Below are 15,659 nucleotides of genomic sequence, written 5' to 3'. Positions count from 1 at the left end.
TCCACCATTTCGAATTCACTTTTGATTTTGCTTTTGGCCTATAATGGATAATCAATTCATAGTGTTAAGATGTGGGCACTTCAGAGTATAGCAAGATTTTGAAGGGTTTAACTAATATGTCGAAGAGCATCAAACCGTTACTTTGCCAATGACACATTATGGTTTGAACTATATAAACTGGGCATGGAATAAGTAAACTTCATTCTAGCCATCTCCTTTGGCAAGAACACACAGACGCGGTGTCTTCTCGCCCACGCCGAATTGATTCCACAAACAAATATTTGGTAGCAAACATTAAAATGGTAACACTAATTTTCAAAGCACATTCGCCTATTCCAGTTCGTTAATTTTATAATATTTCTGCTTTACAGAGAATTTTCGTGGTAGCTTGTGCTATACTGGCTGTTGCAGCCTCAGCTGCCATCGATAGTCCTAATAATGAATATGTGCCACCATCGGCAGATACTGCTGCATTGGATTCTATTGAGTTGGCAAATCCAGCGGATCTAACTGATAATGGTTACCAGTATCGAACGGTAAAACGCCTCAAATATAGACATCGTCGCGATGTCTCCGAAATTGTCAATGAATATTTACCCCCAACAAAGACACTTCCGCCGAAGACGTTGCTGAAGTGAGAGAAGATGTAGATTCTCAAGATTCCACTATGGTGGGTGAAAATGGATATGAGTACAAAACCGTTAAGCGATTAAAATATCGCCATCGCCGTGATGTCTCGGAAGTTGCCAACGAATACTTGCCACCAACCCAAGACACATTTACCGAAGTTCCCGCTGATATGAATTCTGCCGAACCTCTTCAACAATCTGCTATGTTAGGCGAAAATGGTTATGAATACAAGACTGTTCGCCGTTTGAAATACCGCCAGCGTCGCGATGTTCCGGAGATTGCAAATGAATATTTACCTCCTGCAGAAGAAACCGCCACTGAATCCGTTTCTGAAGTTAAATCTCTTGAAGAACCCCAAGATTCATCAGTATTGGGCGAAAATGGTTACGAATATAAAACTGTTCGTCTTTTGAAGTACCGCCAACGTCGCGATGTTTCAGAGATCGCTAATGAATACTTGCCTCCAGCTGAAGAAATCTCTACTGAATCCATTTCTGAAGCTAAATCTTCTGAAGACCCCCAAGACTCATCAGTATTGGGCGAAAATGGTTATGAATACAAAACCGTTCGTCGTTTGAAGTACCGCCAACGTCGGGATGTTTCAGAGATTGCTAATGAATACTTGCCTCCTGCTGAAGAAACAGCCACTGAATCCGTTTCTGAAGTTAAATCTCTAGAAGAACCCCAAGACTCATCAGTATTGGGCGAAAATGGCTATGAATACAAAACCGTTCGTCGTTTGAAGTATCGCCAACGTCGCGATGTTTCAGAGATCAGTAATGAATACTTGCCTCCCGCAGAAGAAACAGCCACTGAATCCATTTCTGAAGCTAAATCTTCTGAAGAACCCCAAGATTCATCAGTATTGGGTGAAAATGGCTATGAATACAAAACCGTTCGCCGTTTGAAGTACCGCCAACGTCGCGATGTGTCAGAGATCGCTAATGAATACTTGCCTCCCGCAGAAGAAACAGCTACTGAATCCATTTCTGAAGCTAAATCTTCTGAAGAACCCCAAGACTCATCAGTATTGGGCGAAAATGGCTATGAATACAAAACCGTTCGCCGTTTGAAATACCGCCAACGTCGCGATGTTTCAGAAATCGCTAATGAATACTTGCCTCCCGCAGAGGAATCTGCCACTGAATCAGTTTCTGAAGTTAAATCCCTTGAAGAACCCCAAGATTCATCAGTATTGGGTGAAAACGGCTATGAATACAAAACCGTTCGTCGTTTGAAGTACCGCCAACGTCGCGATGTTTCAGAGATCGCTAATGAATACTTGCCTCCCGCTGAAGAAACAGCCACTGAATCCGTTTCTGAAGTTAAATCTCTAGAAGAACCCCAAGACTCATCAGTATTGGGCGAAAATGGCTATGAATACAAAACCGTTCGTCGTTTGAAGTACCGCCAACGTCGCGATGTTTCAGAGATTAGTAATGAATACTTGCCTCCCGCAGAAGAAACAGCCACTGAATCCATTTCTGAAGCTAAATCTTCTGAAGAACCCCAAGACTCATCAGTATTGGGCGAAAATGGCTATGAATACAAAACCGTTCGCCGTTTGAAATACCGCCAACGTCGCGATGTTTCAGAAATCGCTATGGAATACTTGCCTCCCGCAGAGGAATCTGCCACTGAATCAGTTTCTGAAGTTAAATCCCTTGAAGAACCCCAAGATTCATCAGTATTGGGTGAAAACGGCTATGAATACAAAACCGTTCGTCGTTTGAAGTACCGCCAACGTCGCGACGTTTCAGAGATCGCTAATGAATACCTACCTCCTGCAGAGGAAACAGCCACGGAATCAGTTTCTGAAGTTAAATCCCTTGACGAACCCCAAGATTCATCAGTATTGGGAGAAAATGGTTATGAGTACAAGACTGTTCGTCGTTTGAAGTACCGCCAACGTCGCGATGTTGCTGAGATTTCTAATGAATACTTGCCTCCCGCAGAGGAATCTGCCACTGAATCAGTTTCTGAAATTAAATCTTTTGAAGAACCCCAAGATTCATCAGTATTGGGGGAAACTGGCTATGAATACAAAACCGTTCGTCGTTTGAAGTACCGCCAACGTCGCGATGTTTCAGAAATCGCTAATGAATACTTGCCGCCCGCAGAGAAATCTGCCACTGAATCAGTTTCTGAAGTTAAATCTCTAGAAGAACCCCAAGACTCATCAATGTTGGGCGAGAATGGCTATGAATACAAAACCGTTCGTCGTTTGAAGTACCGCCAACGTCGCGATGTTTCAGAAATCGCTAATGAATACTTGCCTCCCGCAGAGGAATCTGCCACTGAATCAGTTTCTGAAGTTAAATCCCTTGAAGAACCCCAAGATTCATCAGTATTGGGTGAAAACGGCTATGAATACAAAACCGTTCGTCGTTTAAAGTACCGCCAACGTCGCGATGTTTCAGAGATCGCTAATGAATACTTGCCTCCCGCAAAAGAAACAGCCACTGAATCCATTTCTGAAGCTAAATCTTCTGAAGAACCCCAAGACTCATCAGTATTGGGCGAAAATGGCTATGAATACAAAACCGTTCGCCGTTTGAAATACCGCCAACGTCGCGATGTTTCAGAAATCGCTAATGAATACTTGCCTCCCGCAGAAGAAACAGCCACTGAATCCATTTCTGAAGTTAAATCTCTAGAAGAACCCAAAGATTCATCAGTATTGGGTGAAAATGGCTATGAATATAAAACTGTTCGCCGTTTGAAGTACCGCCAACGTCGCGATGTTTCAGAGATCGCTAATGAATACTTGCCTCCCGCAGAAGAAACAGCCACTGAATCCGTTTCTGAAGTAAAATCTCTAGAAGAACCCAAAGATTCATCAGTATTGGGTGAAAACGGCTATGAATACAAAACCGTTCGCCGTTTGAAGTACCGCCAACGTCGCGACGTTTCAGAGATCGCTAATGAATACCTACCTCCTGCAGAGGAAACAGCCACGGAATCAGTTTCTGAAGCAAAATCTCTTGAAGACCCTCAAGACTCATCAGTATTGGGAGAAAATGGCTATGAATATAAAACTGTTCGTCGTTTGAAATACCGCCAACGTCGCGATGTTTCAGAGATTGCTAATGAATACTTGCCTCCTGCAGAGGAATCTGCCACTGAATCAGTTTCTGAAGTTAAATCCCTTGACGAACCCCAAGATTCATCAGTATTGGGAGAAAATGGTTATGAGTACAAGACTGTTCGTCGTTTGAAGTACCGCCAACGTCGCGATGTTTCTGAGATTTCTAATGAATACTTGCCTCCCGCAGAGGAATCTGCCACTGAATCAGTTTCTGAAATTAAATCTCTTGAAGAACCCCAAGATTCATCAGTATTGGGGGAAACTGGCTATGAATACAAAACCGTTCGTCGTTTGAAGTACCGCCAACGTCGCGATGTTTCAGAGATCGCTAATGAATACTTGCCGCCCGCAGAGGAGTCTGCCACTGAATCAGTTTCTGAAGTTAAATCCCTTGAAGAACCCCAAGATTCATCAGTATTGGGCGAAAATGGCTATGAATACAAAACAATTCGCCGTTTAAAATATCGTCAACGTCGTGATATTCCCACACTTGCCGAGTACCTCCCTCCCGCCGAAAATATGTCAATCGTTTATGACGTAAAATCAACCGAAGATCCAATAAGCTCAACAGATCTTAGTGATAATGGCTATCTATATAAAACAGTGCGACGCCTCAAGTACAGACAACGTCGTGCATAGTGATATTCGTTAATGTGTGATATAGCTACAAATTTCTTACATCGTAATTAGTAAAATAAACTTACCTTAAAAAATTTACCCAATGCCTTATAGTCTAAACCATCGGAGCAATTGAAGACCACACACTTCTTGGCAACGGCTTTAGCCAAGTCCTTGCATGTTTCAGTTTTGCCTGTGCCAGCCGGTCCTTCCGGTGCACCACCCAAGCATAGTTTCAAAGCTCCCATCAATGTTCTGTAAAACATGAATCGTGATTAAACATATCTCTATATTTTTTCCTATTTGTGTTCTCGAAATTAAACAATGCTAGATGTCATTGATATTGCACAGTTCGGCTTTTCGGAAAATGAAAGGGAATGCCATCTCACTTCCTATATGGGACAGAAACTTTGTGTGTGTGTGTTTGTTTTCTCCAGTATGATATCCTTTTAGCCTTGGGGATATTAATGCATTGCCAGTTGGATATTTATTTCTACGCTTTTATGTTCTTTACAACACCAGCAAAAGGAAAAGGAAAAAAGAAACAAAGCGGGTGAATGTCCTTAGCTATTGAGTAGGGAATCCAAGAACAAACGATGACCTAATTCGTTTGTAATCAATGCTTGGAAGAATATTTTATGCATTTGTTTCTTTTTTCGATTGATTTGCTGAAACATACTGACCTGTAACAGCGATCGGTGAGGGGAGTGACAACCAAACGGGTGGTATTGCCTAAGTATTCCATTCCATATTTGACATCTGTTACAACCATACTAACACATACCCATTCCTCGCGTTCTGCAGGAAAAGAAATGGGAAAATGGGTGATGAAAAATTATATCTAGAATTCGGGTTATGCCAACGTACTTTCAGTCAGTTTCCAGTAATATCTTAGTTGGGATAACCAATCAAATTCCAATAGAGAGGATACCTTAACATCTAGAAGATATTTCACTATATCTCGATCTATTGAGTAGGTAGAAAATATCAAGAAGTAATTACTGAATTGATAGATTTACGATTTAAAACAAATTATCCATGTAAACATTACGGGAGGAAACACATCGATACCTTAATGTAACCCCCCAATTCGCTTACGCCACTCAGTCACGTCAAGAAAATGGGCCTTAGTGAACATTAAATATATAATGCAGATGATGTGGGTTCACCCAACAGAGACTTCAGCACCGGGAACAAAACTGTCCTAAACTGCAATCACTTTTATGTCATTCTCTAAACCACATTTTTTTCAGAGTAGTTCTAAGATAAATATCTATCGACCAATCCAGAGTTTTACGAGTAAGAAGGAATGAGGATAAGCTGATTGGTTGGAAATCCTCCGCACTCGAGTGGAAGGATTTTCCCGCTTTAGGTATGAAAACGACTTTTGTTTCCCTCCATACAAGGCAACGAAAAAATTTAATATCATCATCATTTAAAATATGAAAAAACAAAAAAAAAGAAAAAACTTAAATTTGTCTCAAATTGCAATACTGCAAGTAATGCACTGGAATTTAACTCAGACATAATTTAATTCGTTAATCTCACGACACAACGATTACAACGCTGAATCCTTCTGTAAAAAATAAATTTCTCCGATTGGCTAGTGTAAGAACTAAACTTGACTTTAAATTTACGGGGAAACGTAGATAACGACTCCTTCATCTCTCTCGAATTTTTGAACTTAAGTTTTCCGAATTTCTTGAAAACTATAGGGAAGGTAGAGGTTGGGCCGTGAATGAATTCTCCAACTTATATGAAATTTACAGGGACTGTAGAGGGTGACCATGCAGTAAAAATATGGTGACTCGTATTGCCATACAATTTTCCAGTATAGTATCATCCTAGAAATTCGAGGGATGCTCCAACGATACAAGAAGCGTACATAATTTCCAGATAAGGTTTGGCATATTAATGTTAAGTGGACTAAAAAATATGTATATGATTTATTCGAAATCTAATCAGAGCATAGGGGGTATTTAAGTTTTTCGATGCAAGGGGGATCGCCGCCATTCACGACAGATTGAAATTCCACAAGTGTTATCAGTACAAAGAATAAAAATGTCCACTTTTTGAGTTTCGACTTTATCAAAATTTTGGAAAGTCGTCTTGTGGAGTTTTCAATTTTTTCAAAATTTGTAAAATTAGAATTTTTAAAATATTTTACTTTCCTTTTACACCTTCATATTTACAGTATGTGCAAAAAATTACAATTTTTTTTAGAATCTTATCTGAATATACGCACTTCCAAAACGCCTTGTTAGTTTTCGGCAATAGTTTTTCTTAGAGTACGCACTACATCAGACTCTACCATCCAATTTTAATTTCAATAATTCCGCTTCTACGATTCGAAAACGAATCGGGAGGATCGCAATCGATTGCGGGTTCACAGAAAAAAATTTCACGAACATTTTTCCAATTAAAGTCTTGAGTTTTAAACAAGTGGAAAAATCTAAAGTCGGGCGGGGCCGATTATATTATACCCTTCACCACTATGTATACCAAAATTTTTGATACCATCTTAACACCTTTAAATTTATTGGGAGCTATATAAAGTTTTATATTGCCATATACAAATATTTAAATATAAAGCGATTTGGACATTTGTTTTTACTTTTACAAAATCTCTAGACTCAAAACTTTAGTTGGTTAATGACCGGGGCGGAGCACAATGTTAATAAAAAATATTGGAAATATTTAAATTGCATCAAATTTCTCAAGCCTGCATTTATGATTTATCGTTTGATACTAAAATTTTAATTGTACTCTCAGTGCAAAACTTAAACATTTTCGAAGTGAAACTTTGGCCTCCGTGGTCATGTGAATCTATATTGGGCGGAAGATATATATGGGAGTTATATCTTAATCTGAACCGATTTCAACCAGATTTGGCAAACTTAGCAAAAATGTTAGTCCAAAATTTGAAGCAAGTCAGGGCAAAACTCTGGCGTTTGAGGCCATATAAGTTCAAATCGGATGAAAGATATATATGGAAGCTATATCTAAATCTGAACCGATTTTAGCCAAATTTGGCACACATAACAATACTATTAAACGTAAACCTTGTGCAAAATTTGAAGCCAATCACAACATAACTCTGGCTTTTGAGGCCATATAAGTTCAAATCGGACGAAAGATATATATGGGAGCTATATCTAAATATGAACCGATTTCAACCAAATTTGGTACACTTACCGATACTATTAAACGTACTCCTTGTGCAAAATTTGAAGCATGTCAGGGCAATACTCTGGCTTTTGAAGTCATATAAGTTCAAATCGGACGAAAGACATATATGGGAGCTATATCTAAATATGAACCGATTTCAACCAAATTTTGCACACTTACCGATACTATTAAACGTACTCCTTGTGCAAAATTTGAAGCAAATCACGACATAACTCTGGCTTTTGAAGCCATATAAGTTCAAATCGGGCGAAAGATATATATGGGAGCTATATCTAAATCTAAACCGATTTCAGTCAAATTTACCAAGCATTGGTAGAATGTCAATTCTACTCTCTTTGCAACATTTCACGAAAATCGGTAGTAAACTTTGGCCTCTGTGGTCATATGAGTCTAAATCGAACGAAAGATATACATGGGATCTATATCTAAATCTGAACCGATTTGGCTGATATTTTGCAAGTTTTGCGAGACTCATAAAATATTCGTATGTACGGAATTTGAAAAATATAGTTGAAAAACACGCCAATTATGATCAGATCGGGGTTAAATATATATAGCAGCTATATCTAAATCTGAATCGATTTTTTCCAAAATCAATGGCGATTGTCTTTGTCCCTAAAAACGGCCCTATGCTAAATTTGAGAACGATCGGACTGCGACCTGTACTTTGCACACAAAAATACATGAACAGACAGACGGACGGACAGACAGACATACGGACATCGCTAAATCGACTCAGAATTTAATTGTAAGACGATCGTTATCCTAAACGATGGGTCTCAGACTTTTCCTTCTTGGCGTTACATACAAATGCACAAACTTATTATACCCTGTACCACAGTAGTGGTGAAGGGTATAAAAATAGGCTTAACTGCACTTTACTGGCACCTTGCCAAATCGCTTAAATTTCAAGTATAGTTTGGCGTTCTGATTCTAACAATGTAAAAATTTTGGCCCAGAATTACCCGGGTCTTGAGAAATAACCTCGTAAAAGTCATTCAAAATGTTGCTATATCTCAGTCATTTATGATTCAATTTAAACAAACTTGGTATGTAAAGCTGATCCCAAGTGCTATTAACCAAAAGAAATTTTACGTAAATATCTACTAAAGTTTATGAGATATAACAACAAATTTAAAATTTTGACCCTAATTTTGTGAAAAATTTTATGTAACTTAATTATGACCCATACTTTTCCTCCTGTATATATCTACTGCTCCTTCATTTGAGGTATAAATATATATAGCTAAAGTTGGCTGGGGCCGACTATATAATACACAGAAAAAAATATCACCAAAATATTTCCAATTAAAAAGTTAATTGAAGTTGAAAATTTTTTCAATTAATAAATTAATTGAAACAATTAACTTTTTAATCATGATAGAAACATTAAGCTAATTAAGTCAATGATTGAAATTTTTAAAATGTTTAATTAAAAAATTAATTGATACAATTAACTTTTTAATCAATTTTTTTTTACTTTTTTAATTAAAAATGTATTTCAAACAATCATTTGTTAATCCAAATAAAAACTCTAAGCCAATCTAACTAAGTAATTACAAATAGTTACCTTTTTTAATTAATAAATTAATTGCGTTTTGCAATCAACATCAATTAAATTTTTAATTGAATCAATTAAAAAATTAATTGAATTTTGCTGAAAAAATCAATTAATTTTTTCTATGCCCAATTAAAACTGTAATTGATACTATCATTTTCGCGATTGAAGACATTTCAATTAAAAAATTAATTGGATCAATTAATTTGGTGATTGAATCAGAGAAAAAATTTTTTGTGTGTACCCTTCACCACTAGGTATACCAACATTTTTTTTATAACATTTTAACACCTTCAAATTTGTTAGGAGCTATATACTCGTATAGATTTATATTCTCATAAATTGGTTAATGACCGAGACGGAACACAATGTTAAACAAGTATATACGGCCGTAAGTTCGGCAAGGCCGAAGCTTATGTACCCTCCACCATGGATTACGTAGAAACTTCTACTGAAGACTGTCATCCACAATCGAATTACTTGGGTTGCGGTAACTTTTGCCGATGACAAGGTATCTTAAAACTTCCTAATACCGTAATATATACCACGTAGTCCATACGTGGTATATATTAAACTTAAAATGGCCGATTAAATACGTATATAATTAAGTTTGACAAAATTTTCTATAGAAATAAAATTTTGACAAAATAAAATTTTGACAACATTTTCTATAGAAGTAAAATTTGAACAAAATTTTCTATAGAAATACGATTTCAACAAAATTTTCTATAGAAATAACATTTTGACAAAATTTTCTATAGAAATAAAATTTTTACAAAATTTTCAAAAGATTTAAAATTTTGACAACGTTCTCTATAGAATTAAAATTTTGCCAACATTTTCTACAGAAATAAAATTTTGCCAAAATTTTTTATAGAAATAAAATTTTGACAAAATTTTCTATAGAAATAAAATTTTGCTAGATTATTTTTGCTCGAGTGGCAAGCATGATTATGAACCGATATGGACCAATTTTTGTGTGATTGGGGATCGGCTATATATAGCTATAGGCCGATATGGACCAATTTTGGCATGGATATTAGATACCATATACTAACACCACGTACCAAATTTCAACCGGATCGGATGAATTTTACTCCTCAAAGAGGCTCCGGAGTTCAAATCTGGGGATCGGCTTATATGGGGGCTATATATAATTATGGACCGATATGGACCAATTTTTGCATGGTTGTTAGAGACCATATACTAATACTATGTACCAAATTTCAGCCGTATCGGATGAAATTTGCTTCTCTTTGAGGCTCCGCAAGCCAAATTTGGGGATCGGTTTATATGGGGGCTATATATAATTATGGACCGATGTGGACAAATTTTTGCATGGTTGTTAGAGACAATATACTAACACCATGTACCAAATTTCAGCCGGATCGGATGAAATTTCTTTCTCTTAGAGCAATCGCAAGCCAAATTTGGGGGTCCGTTTATATGGGGGCTATACGTAAAAGTGGACCGATATGGACCAATTTTTGCATGGTTGTTAGAGACCATATATTAACACCATGTACCGAATTTCAGCCGGATCGGATGAAATTTGCTTCTCTTAGAGCAATCGCAAGCAAAATTTGGGGGTCCGTTTATATGGGGGCTATACGTCAAAGTGGACCGATATGGACCAATTTTTGCACGGTTGGTAGAGACCATATACTGACACCATGTACCAAATTTCAGCCGGATCGGATGAAATTTGCTTCTCTTAGAGCAATCGCAAGCCAAATTTGGGGGTCCGTTTATATGGGGGCTATACGTAAAAGTGGACCGATATGGCCCATTTGCAATACCATCCGACCTACATCAATAACAACTACTTGTGCCAAGTTTCAAGTCGATAGCTTGCTTCGTTCGGAAGTTAGCGTGATTTCAACAAACGGACGGACGGACGGACGGACATGCTCAGATCGACTCAGAATTTCACCACGACCCAGAATATATATACTTTATGGGGTCTTAGAGCAATATTTCGATGTGTTACAAACGGAATGACAAAGTTAATATACCCCCATCCTATGGTGGAGGGTATAAAAATATTGAAATATTTAAACTGCATAAAATTTCACAAGTATGCATTTATGATTTATAGGTCGATATATACGAATTAGAGTATAGTTTATTTGAATCATTTTTGCGACTTTTCGACTTAACAGTGACGATTTTACAAGGAACATGTGGGTATTATGGCCATATATGCTAAAATCGGAAGAACATATATATGGGGCTTTGTCTAATTCTGAGCCGATTTTGACAAAATTTGGCACACAGTGCTAAAATTTTAATTGAACTCTCAGTGCAAAACTTTAAAATTTTCGAAATGAAACGTTGGCCTCCGTGGTCATATGAATCTAAATCGGGCGAATATAACTGGGAGTTATATCTAAATCGTAACCGATTTTGACCAAATTTGGCATATGTAGCAAGAATGTTAGTCCTACTCTGTGTGCAAAACTTCAAGTAAATCGGAGTGAAATTTTGAACTCTGGGGCCACATATCGGGCGAAAGCTATATATGGGACCTATATCTAAATTTCAACTAAATTTGGCATGCATAGTAAAAATGTTATTTCCATTCCTTGTGCACAATTTTAAGCAAGTTTGATCTACGGTGGTCATATGACTGTAAATCGGACGATAGATAGCTGTACCTAAATCTGAACCAATTTCAACCAAATTCGGTATGCATATTTGCATATTAGATTTTTGGCCCGTTGAGAATATTTTATAATATGTTATGGGCACTTATTTGTGTTATTTACTAATTTTAATGAAACCATATATGTCAATGCTACTTATAGACTGTCCACACACTCCAATTTGGGTTTGTGTTAGTCCATTTCAAACTCGGTCCGTAGGAGAAAATCCCGACCCCCGGCCGAAGGCCGTCCATGTCTCAACTTTCGCGTTAGGCCGGGCGACCATCAATGTCACTACTTTCTCGTTAGCCCTCTTTGGACACTATCCATAGGAGAATGTCACAAACCCCGGCCGCAGACCGTTCATCCATTTCACTTTACCTTCGCGTTAGCCCACTTTGTCCATAGCAGAAAGTCTTAAGACCCGGCCGAGGGCAAGCCTCCCATGTCACTACTTTCGCGTTAGCCCACTTTGGACTCTGTCCATAAGAGAAAGTCTCAAACCCCGCCGCAGGCACTTCACCCATTTCATTTTCGAAGGCTTTTAATCGAAGGCTTTTAAGTTACATAAAATTTTTCAAAAAAAATTGGATCAAAATATTTATGTAACGTTTTTGCTTCATAAATTTTCTATAGCAGTAGCATTCTGACAAAATTTTCTACACAAATAAAATTCAGACAAAATTTTCTATAGAAATATAAAATTTTGGCAACATTTTCTATGGCAATAAAATTTTGGAAGATTATTTTTGGCTCGATTGGCAATCGTGATTTTTCTGTGATTGGGGATCGGTTTATTTGGGGGCTATATATAATATAGATCGATAAGGACCAATTTTGGCATGGTTGTTATCGGCCATACACTAGCGAAATGTACCAAATTTCAACCGGATCGGATGAATTTTGCTCCTTCAAGAGGCTCCGGAGGTTAAATATGGGCATCGGTTTATATGGGGGCATATATAACAGGTTGGTAGATAAGTCCCCGGTCTGACACATAGATGGCGTCGCTAGTATTAAATGCATATTATTTTTATATAGTACCAACCTTCCAATGTAAGTCAATTAGTTTGTGAGATAGAGCGTCTTTTGTGAAGCAACTTTTGTTATTGTGAATAAAATGGAAAAAAGGAATTTCGTGTTTTGATAAAATACTGTTTTCTGAAGGGAAGAAATACGGTGGAAGCAAAAACTTGGTTTGATAATGAGTTTCCGGACTCTGTCCGGAACAATAATTGATTTGTATGCAAAATTCAAGCGTGATGAAATGAGCACGGAGGACGGTGAACGCAGTGGACGCCCGAAAGAGGTGGTTACCGACGAAAACATCAAAAAAATCCACATAATGATTTTGAATGACCGTAAAATGAAGTTGATCGAGATAGCGGAGGCCTTAAAGATATCAAAGGAACGTGTTGCTCATATCATTCATCAATATTTGGATATGCGGAAGCTCTGTGCTAAATGGGTGCCGCCCGAGCTCACATTTGACCAAAAACAACAACGTGTTGATGATTCTGAGCGGTGTTTGCAGCTGTTAACTCGTAATACACCCGAGTTTTTCCGTCGATATGTGACAATGGATGAAACATGGCTCCATCACTACACTCCTGAGTCCAATCGACAGTCGGCTGAGTGGACAGCGACCGATGAACCGTCTCCGAAGCGTGGAAAGACTCAAAAGTCCGCTGGCAAAGTAATGGTCTCTGTTTTTTGGGATGCGCATGGAATAATTTTTATCGATTATCTTGAGAAGCGAAAAACCATCAACAGTGACTATTATATGGCATTATTGGAGCGTTTGAAGGTCGAAATCCCGGCAAAACGGCCCCATATGAAGAAGAAAAAAGTGTTGTTCCACCAAGACAACGCACCGTGCCACAAGTTATTGAGAACGATGGCAAAAATTCATGAATTGGGCTTCGAATTGCTTCCCCACCCACCGTATTCTCCAGATCTGGCCCCCAGCGACTTTTTCTTGTTCTCAGACTTCAAAAGGATGCTCGCAGGGAAAAAATTTGGCTGCAATGAAGAGGTGATCGCCGAAACTGAAGCCTATTTTGAGGCAAAATCGAAGGAGTACTACCAAAATGGTATCAAAAAATTGGAAGGTCGTTATAATCGTTGTATCGCTCTTGAAGGGAACTATGTTGAATAATAAAAACGAATTTTGACAAAAAAAATGTGTTTTTCTTTGTTAGACCGGGGACTTATCAGCCAACCTGTTAATTATGAACCGATATGGACCAATTTTTCATGGTTGTTAGAGACCATATACTAACACCACGTACCAAATTTCAACCGGATCGGATGAAATTTGCTTCTCTTAGAGGCTCCGAAAGTTAAATCTGGGGATCGGTTTATAAGGGGGCTATATATAATTATGAAGCGATATGGACCAATTTTCGCATTTTTGTTAGAGACTACATACCAACATTATGTTCCAAATTTCAACCGGACCTGATGAAATTTGCTTCTCTTTGAGGCTCCGCAAGCCAAATCTGGGGGCCCGTTTATATGGAGGCTATACGTAAAGTGAACCGATATGGTCTATTTACAAGACCATTTGACCTACAACAATAACAACTACTTGTGCTGAGTTTCAAGCCGATAGCTTGTTTCGTTCGGAAGTTAGCGTGATTTCAACAGACGGTCGGACGGACGGGCATGCTTAGATCGATTCAGAATTTCACCAAGACCCAGAATATATATACTTTATGGGGTCTGAGAGCAATATTTCGATGTGTTCCAAACGGAATGACAAAGTTAATATACCCCCCATCCTATGGTAGAGGGTATAAAAATATAGGATATAATACACGGACGAAAAACATTTTTTTATATGTTTGGGTGTAAAAATTATATGTTTGGAACTCAAATTTTTTAACACAATATTTTTAAGTGCAAGCATATAATGTTCATAAACTAGCATAACATGTTTGGGACACATATGTTAATATGTTACAACATATTATGTTTGGGACATAAAATGTTTGTAAATATACAAACATATATGTGTTTAGAAAGAGAGATCTAGAGAGTATGCTGCAAGTAAAATAATGGAAGTAACCAATTGGCGCCTTAAAAATATATCCATGCAAAGAAAATTTCATTAAATTTATTTTCTACCAGAGTATGCCCTAAGGTGAAACATAATATGTTTGAATAATAGAAACAATATTTAGTTTGGACCAATCCTGAAAATATACATGCTTGAAGCAAAATGTGTTTGGGGTATATGTTACAGAAGCGATTTTTTGAGTTTTCTTCTGAGGAACGAACAAATGTTTGTTTAAAACAAAAAAAAAAAAAAAAAACAACTTGGAGATAATCGTTGCATTACTTGGCATAAATTCTACCCGAATTTTACTTTTAGGGTCAAATATTCTCTTAATTATTCTCAAAGGGGAATTTTGTTTGTCTAACATTTCGTTATCTATTTGAAGGTAGCCATATGTTCCAACACCGTTTTCTTTTTTGGTGGTTACATAAATGTTAACGCTGCTTTGTTCTTACCATGCACATCCAAAACTATTAATGCTTCAATGGTCAGTCTGGTACCGGTGCTCAAATCTGTTCTTACCAAATTAACCAAATCTCCAATTTGTTTATTTAACTTTTCCATGTAACATGGCAACGTAGATGTTTCGATGGCCTCTTCAACCTAAAAATGCAGAGTATCACTTATTTTAGAAGTCTCGAAAATCGGAGGTTGTAACATTACCTCATATGTCCAGGCCATGCATGATATCGATTGTACCACTTGTCCTGGCCAAGAAACAACCCACTGTATACGTTCTACCAAATAGTAATCGTCCCAAGCAAATTTTAGTTGCTCCTTCACACTATCCAACATAGTTGTTTCAACTTCTTTTAGCCAAAGCTCAACAAGACCCTTCAAATAATCAGATAAGAACATTTAAGTTTGATG

The 15,659-nt window shown here is 37.6% G+C and overlaps 2 protein-coding genes across 2 annotated transcripts in view; one reads left to right on the top strand and one right to left on the bottom strand.

Moving 5' to 3' along the window:
- Positions 1 to 15,659, bottom strand: part of Dnah3 (dynein heavy chain 3, axonemal) — a 671,994-nt gene that overhangs the window by 451,633 nt on the left and 204,702 nt on the right. Inside the window, exons 25-29 of the mRNA XM_075308183.1 lie at positions 15,453 to 15,623; positions 15,245 to 15,392; positions 5,204 to 5,302; positions 5,020 to 5,134; positions 4,423 to 4,591 (exon numbers count right to left, since the gene is read on the bottom strand). Coding sequence (XP_075164298.1) covers positions 4,423 to 4,591; positions 5,020 to 5,134; positions 5,204 to 5,302; positions 15,245 to 15,392; positions 15,453 to 15,623 — 702 coding nt within the window. The remainder of the gene's footprint in view (positions 1 to 4,422; positions 4,592 to 5,019; positions 5,135 to 5,203; positions 5,303 to 15,244; positions 15,393 to 15,452; positions 15,624 to 15,659) is intronic.
- On the top strand, positions 552 to 4,435 carry LOC142236898 (uncharacterized). The gene has a single exon (XM_075308182.1). The coding sequence runs from the start codon at positions 668 to 670 to the stop codon at positions 4,355 to 4,357; it is 3,690 nt and encodes a 1,229-aa protein (XP_075164297.1). The 5' UTR covers positions 552 to 667; the 3' UTR covers positions 4,358 to 4,435.

This window comes from Haematobia irritans, chromosome 4, assembly GCF_050003625.1.
Source record: "Haematobia irritans isolate KBUSLIRL chromosome 4, ASM5000362v1, whole genome shotgun sequence".
NCBI classification, from domain to species: Eukaryota; Metazoa; Arthropoda; class Insecta; order Diptera; family Muscidae; genus Haematobia; species Haematobia irritans.
Note: the sequence above shows the minus strand (reverse complement) of the source record. Positions and strands in the feature narration are given on the sequence as shown.

Coding starts and splice junctions, on each gene's coding strand:
- LOC142236898 (XM_075308182.1), top strand. CDS start 668: ATGGTGGGTGAAAATGGATATGAGTACAAAACCGTTAAGCGATTAAAA.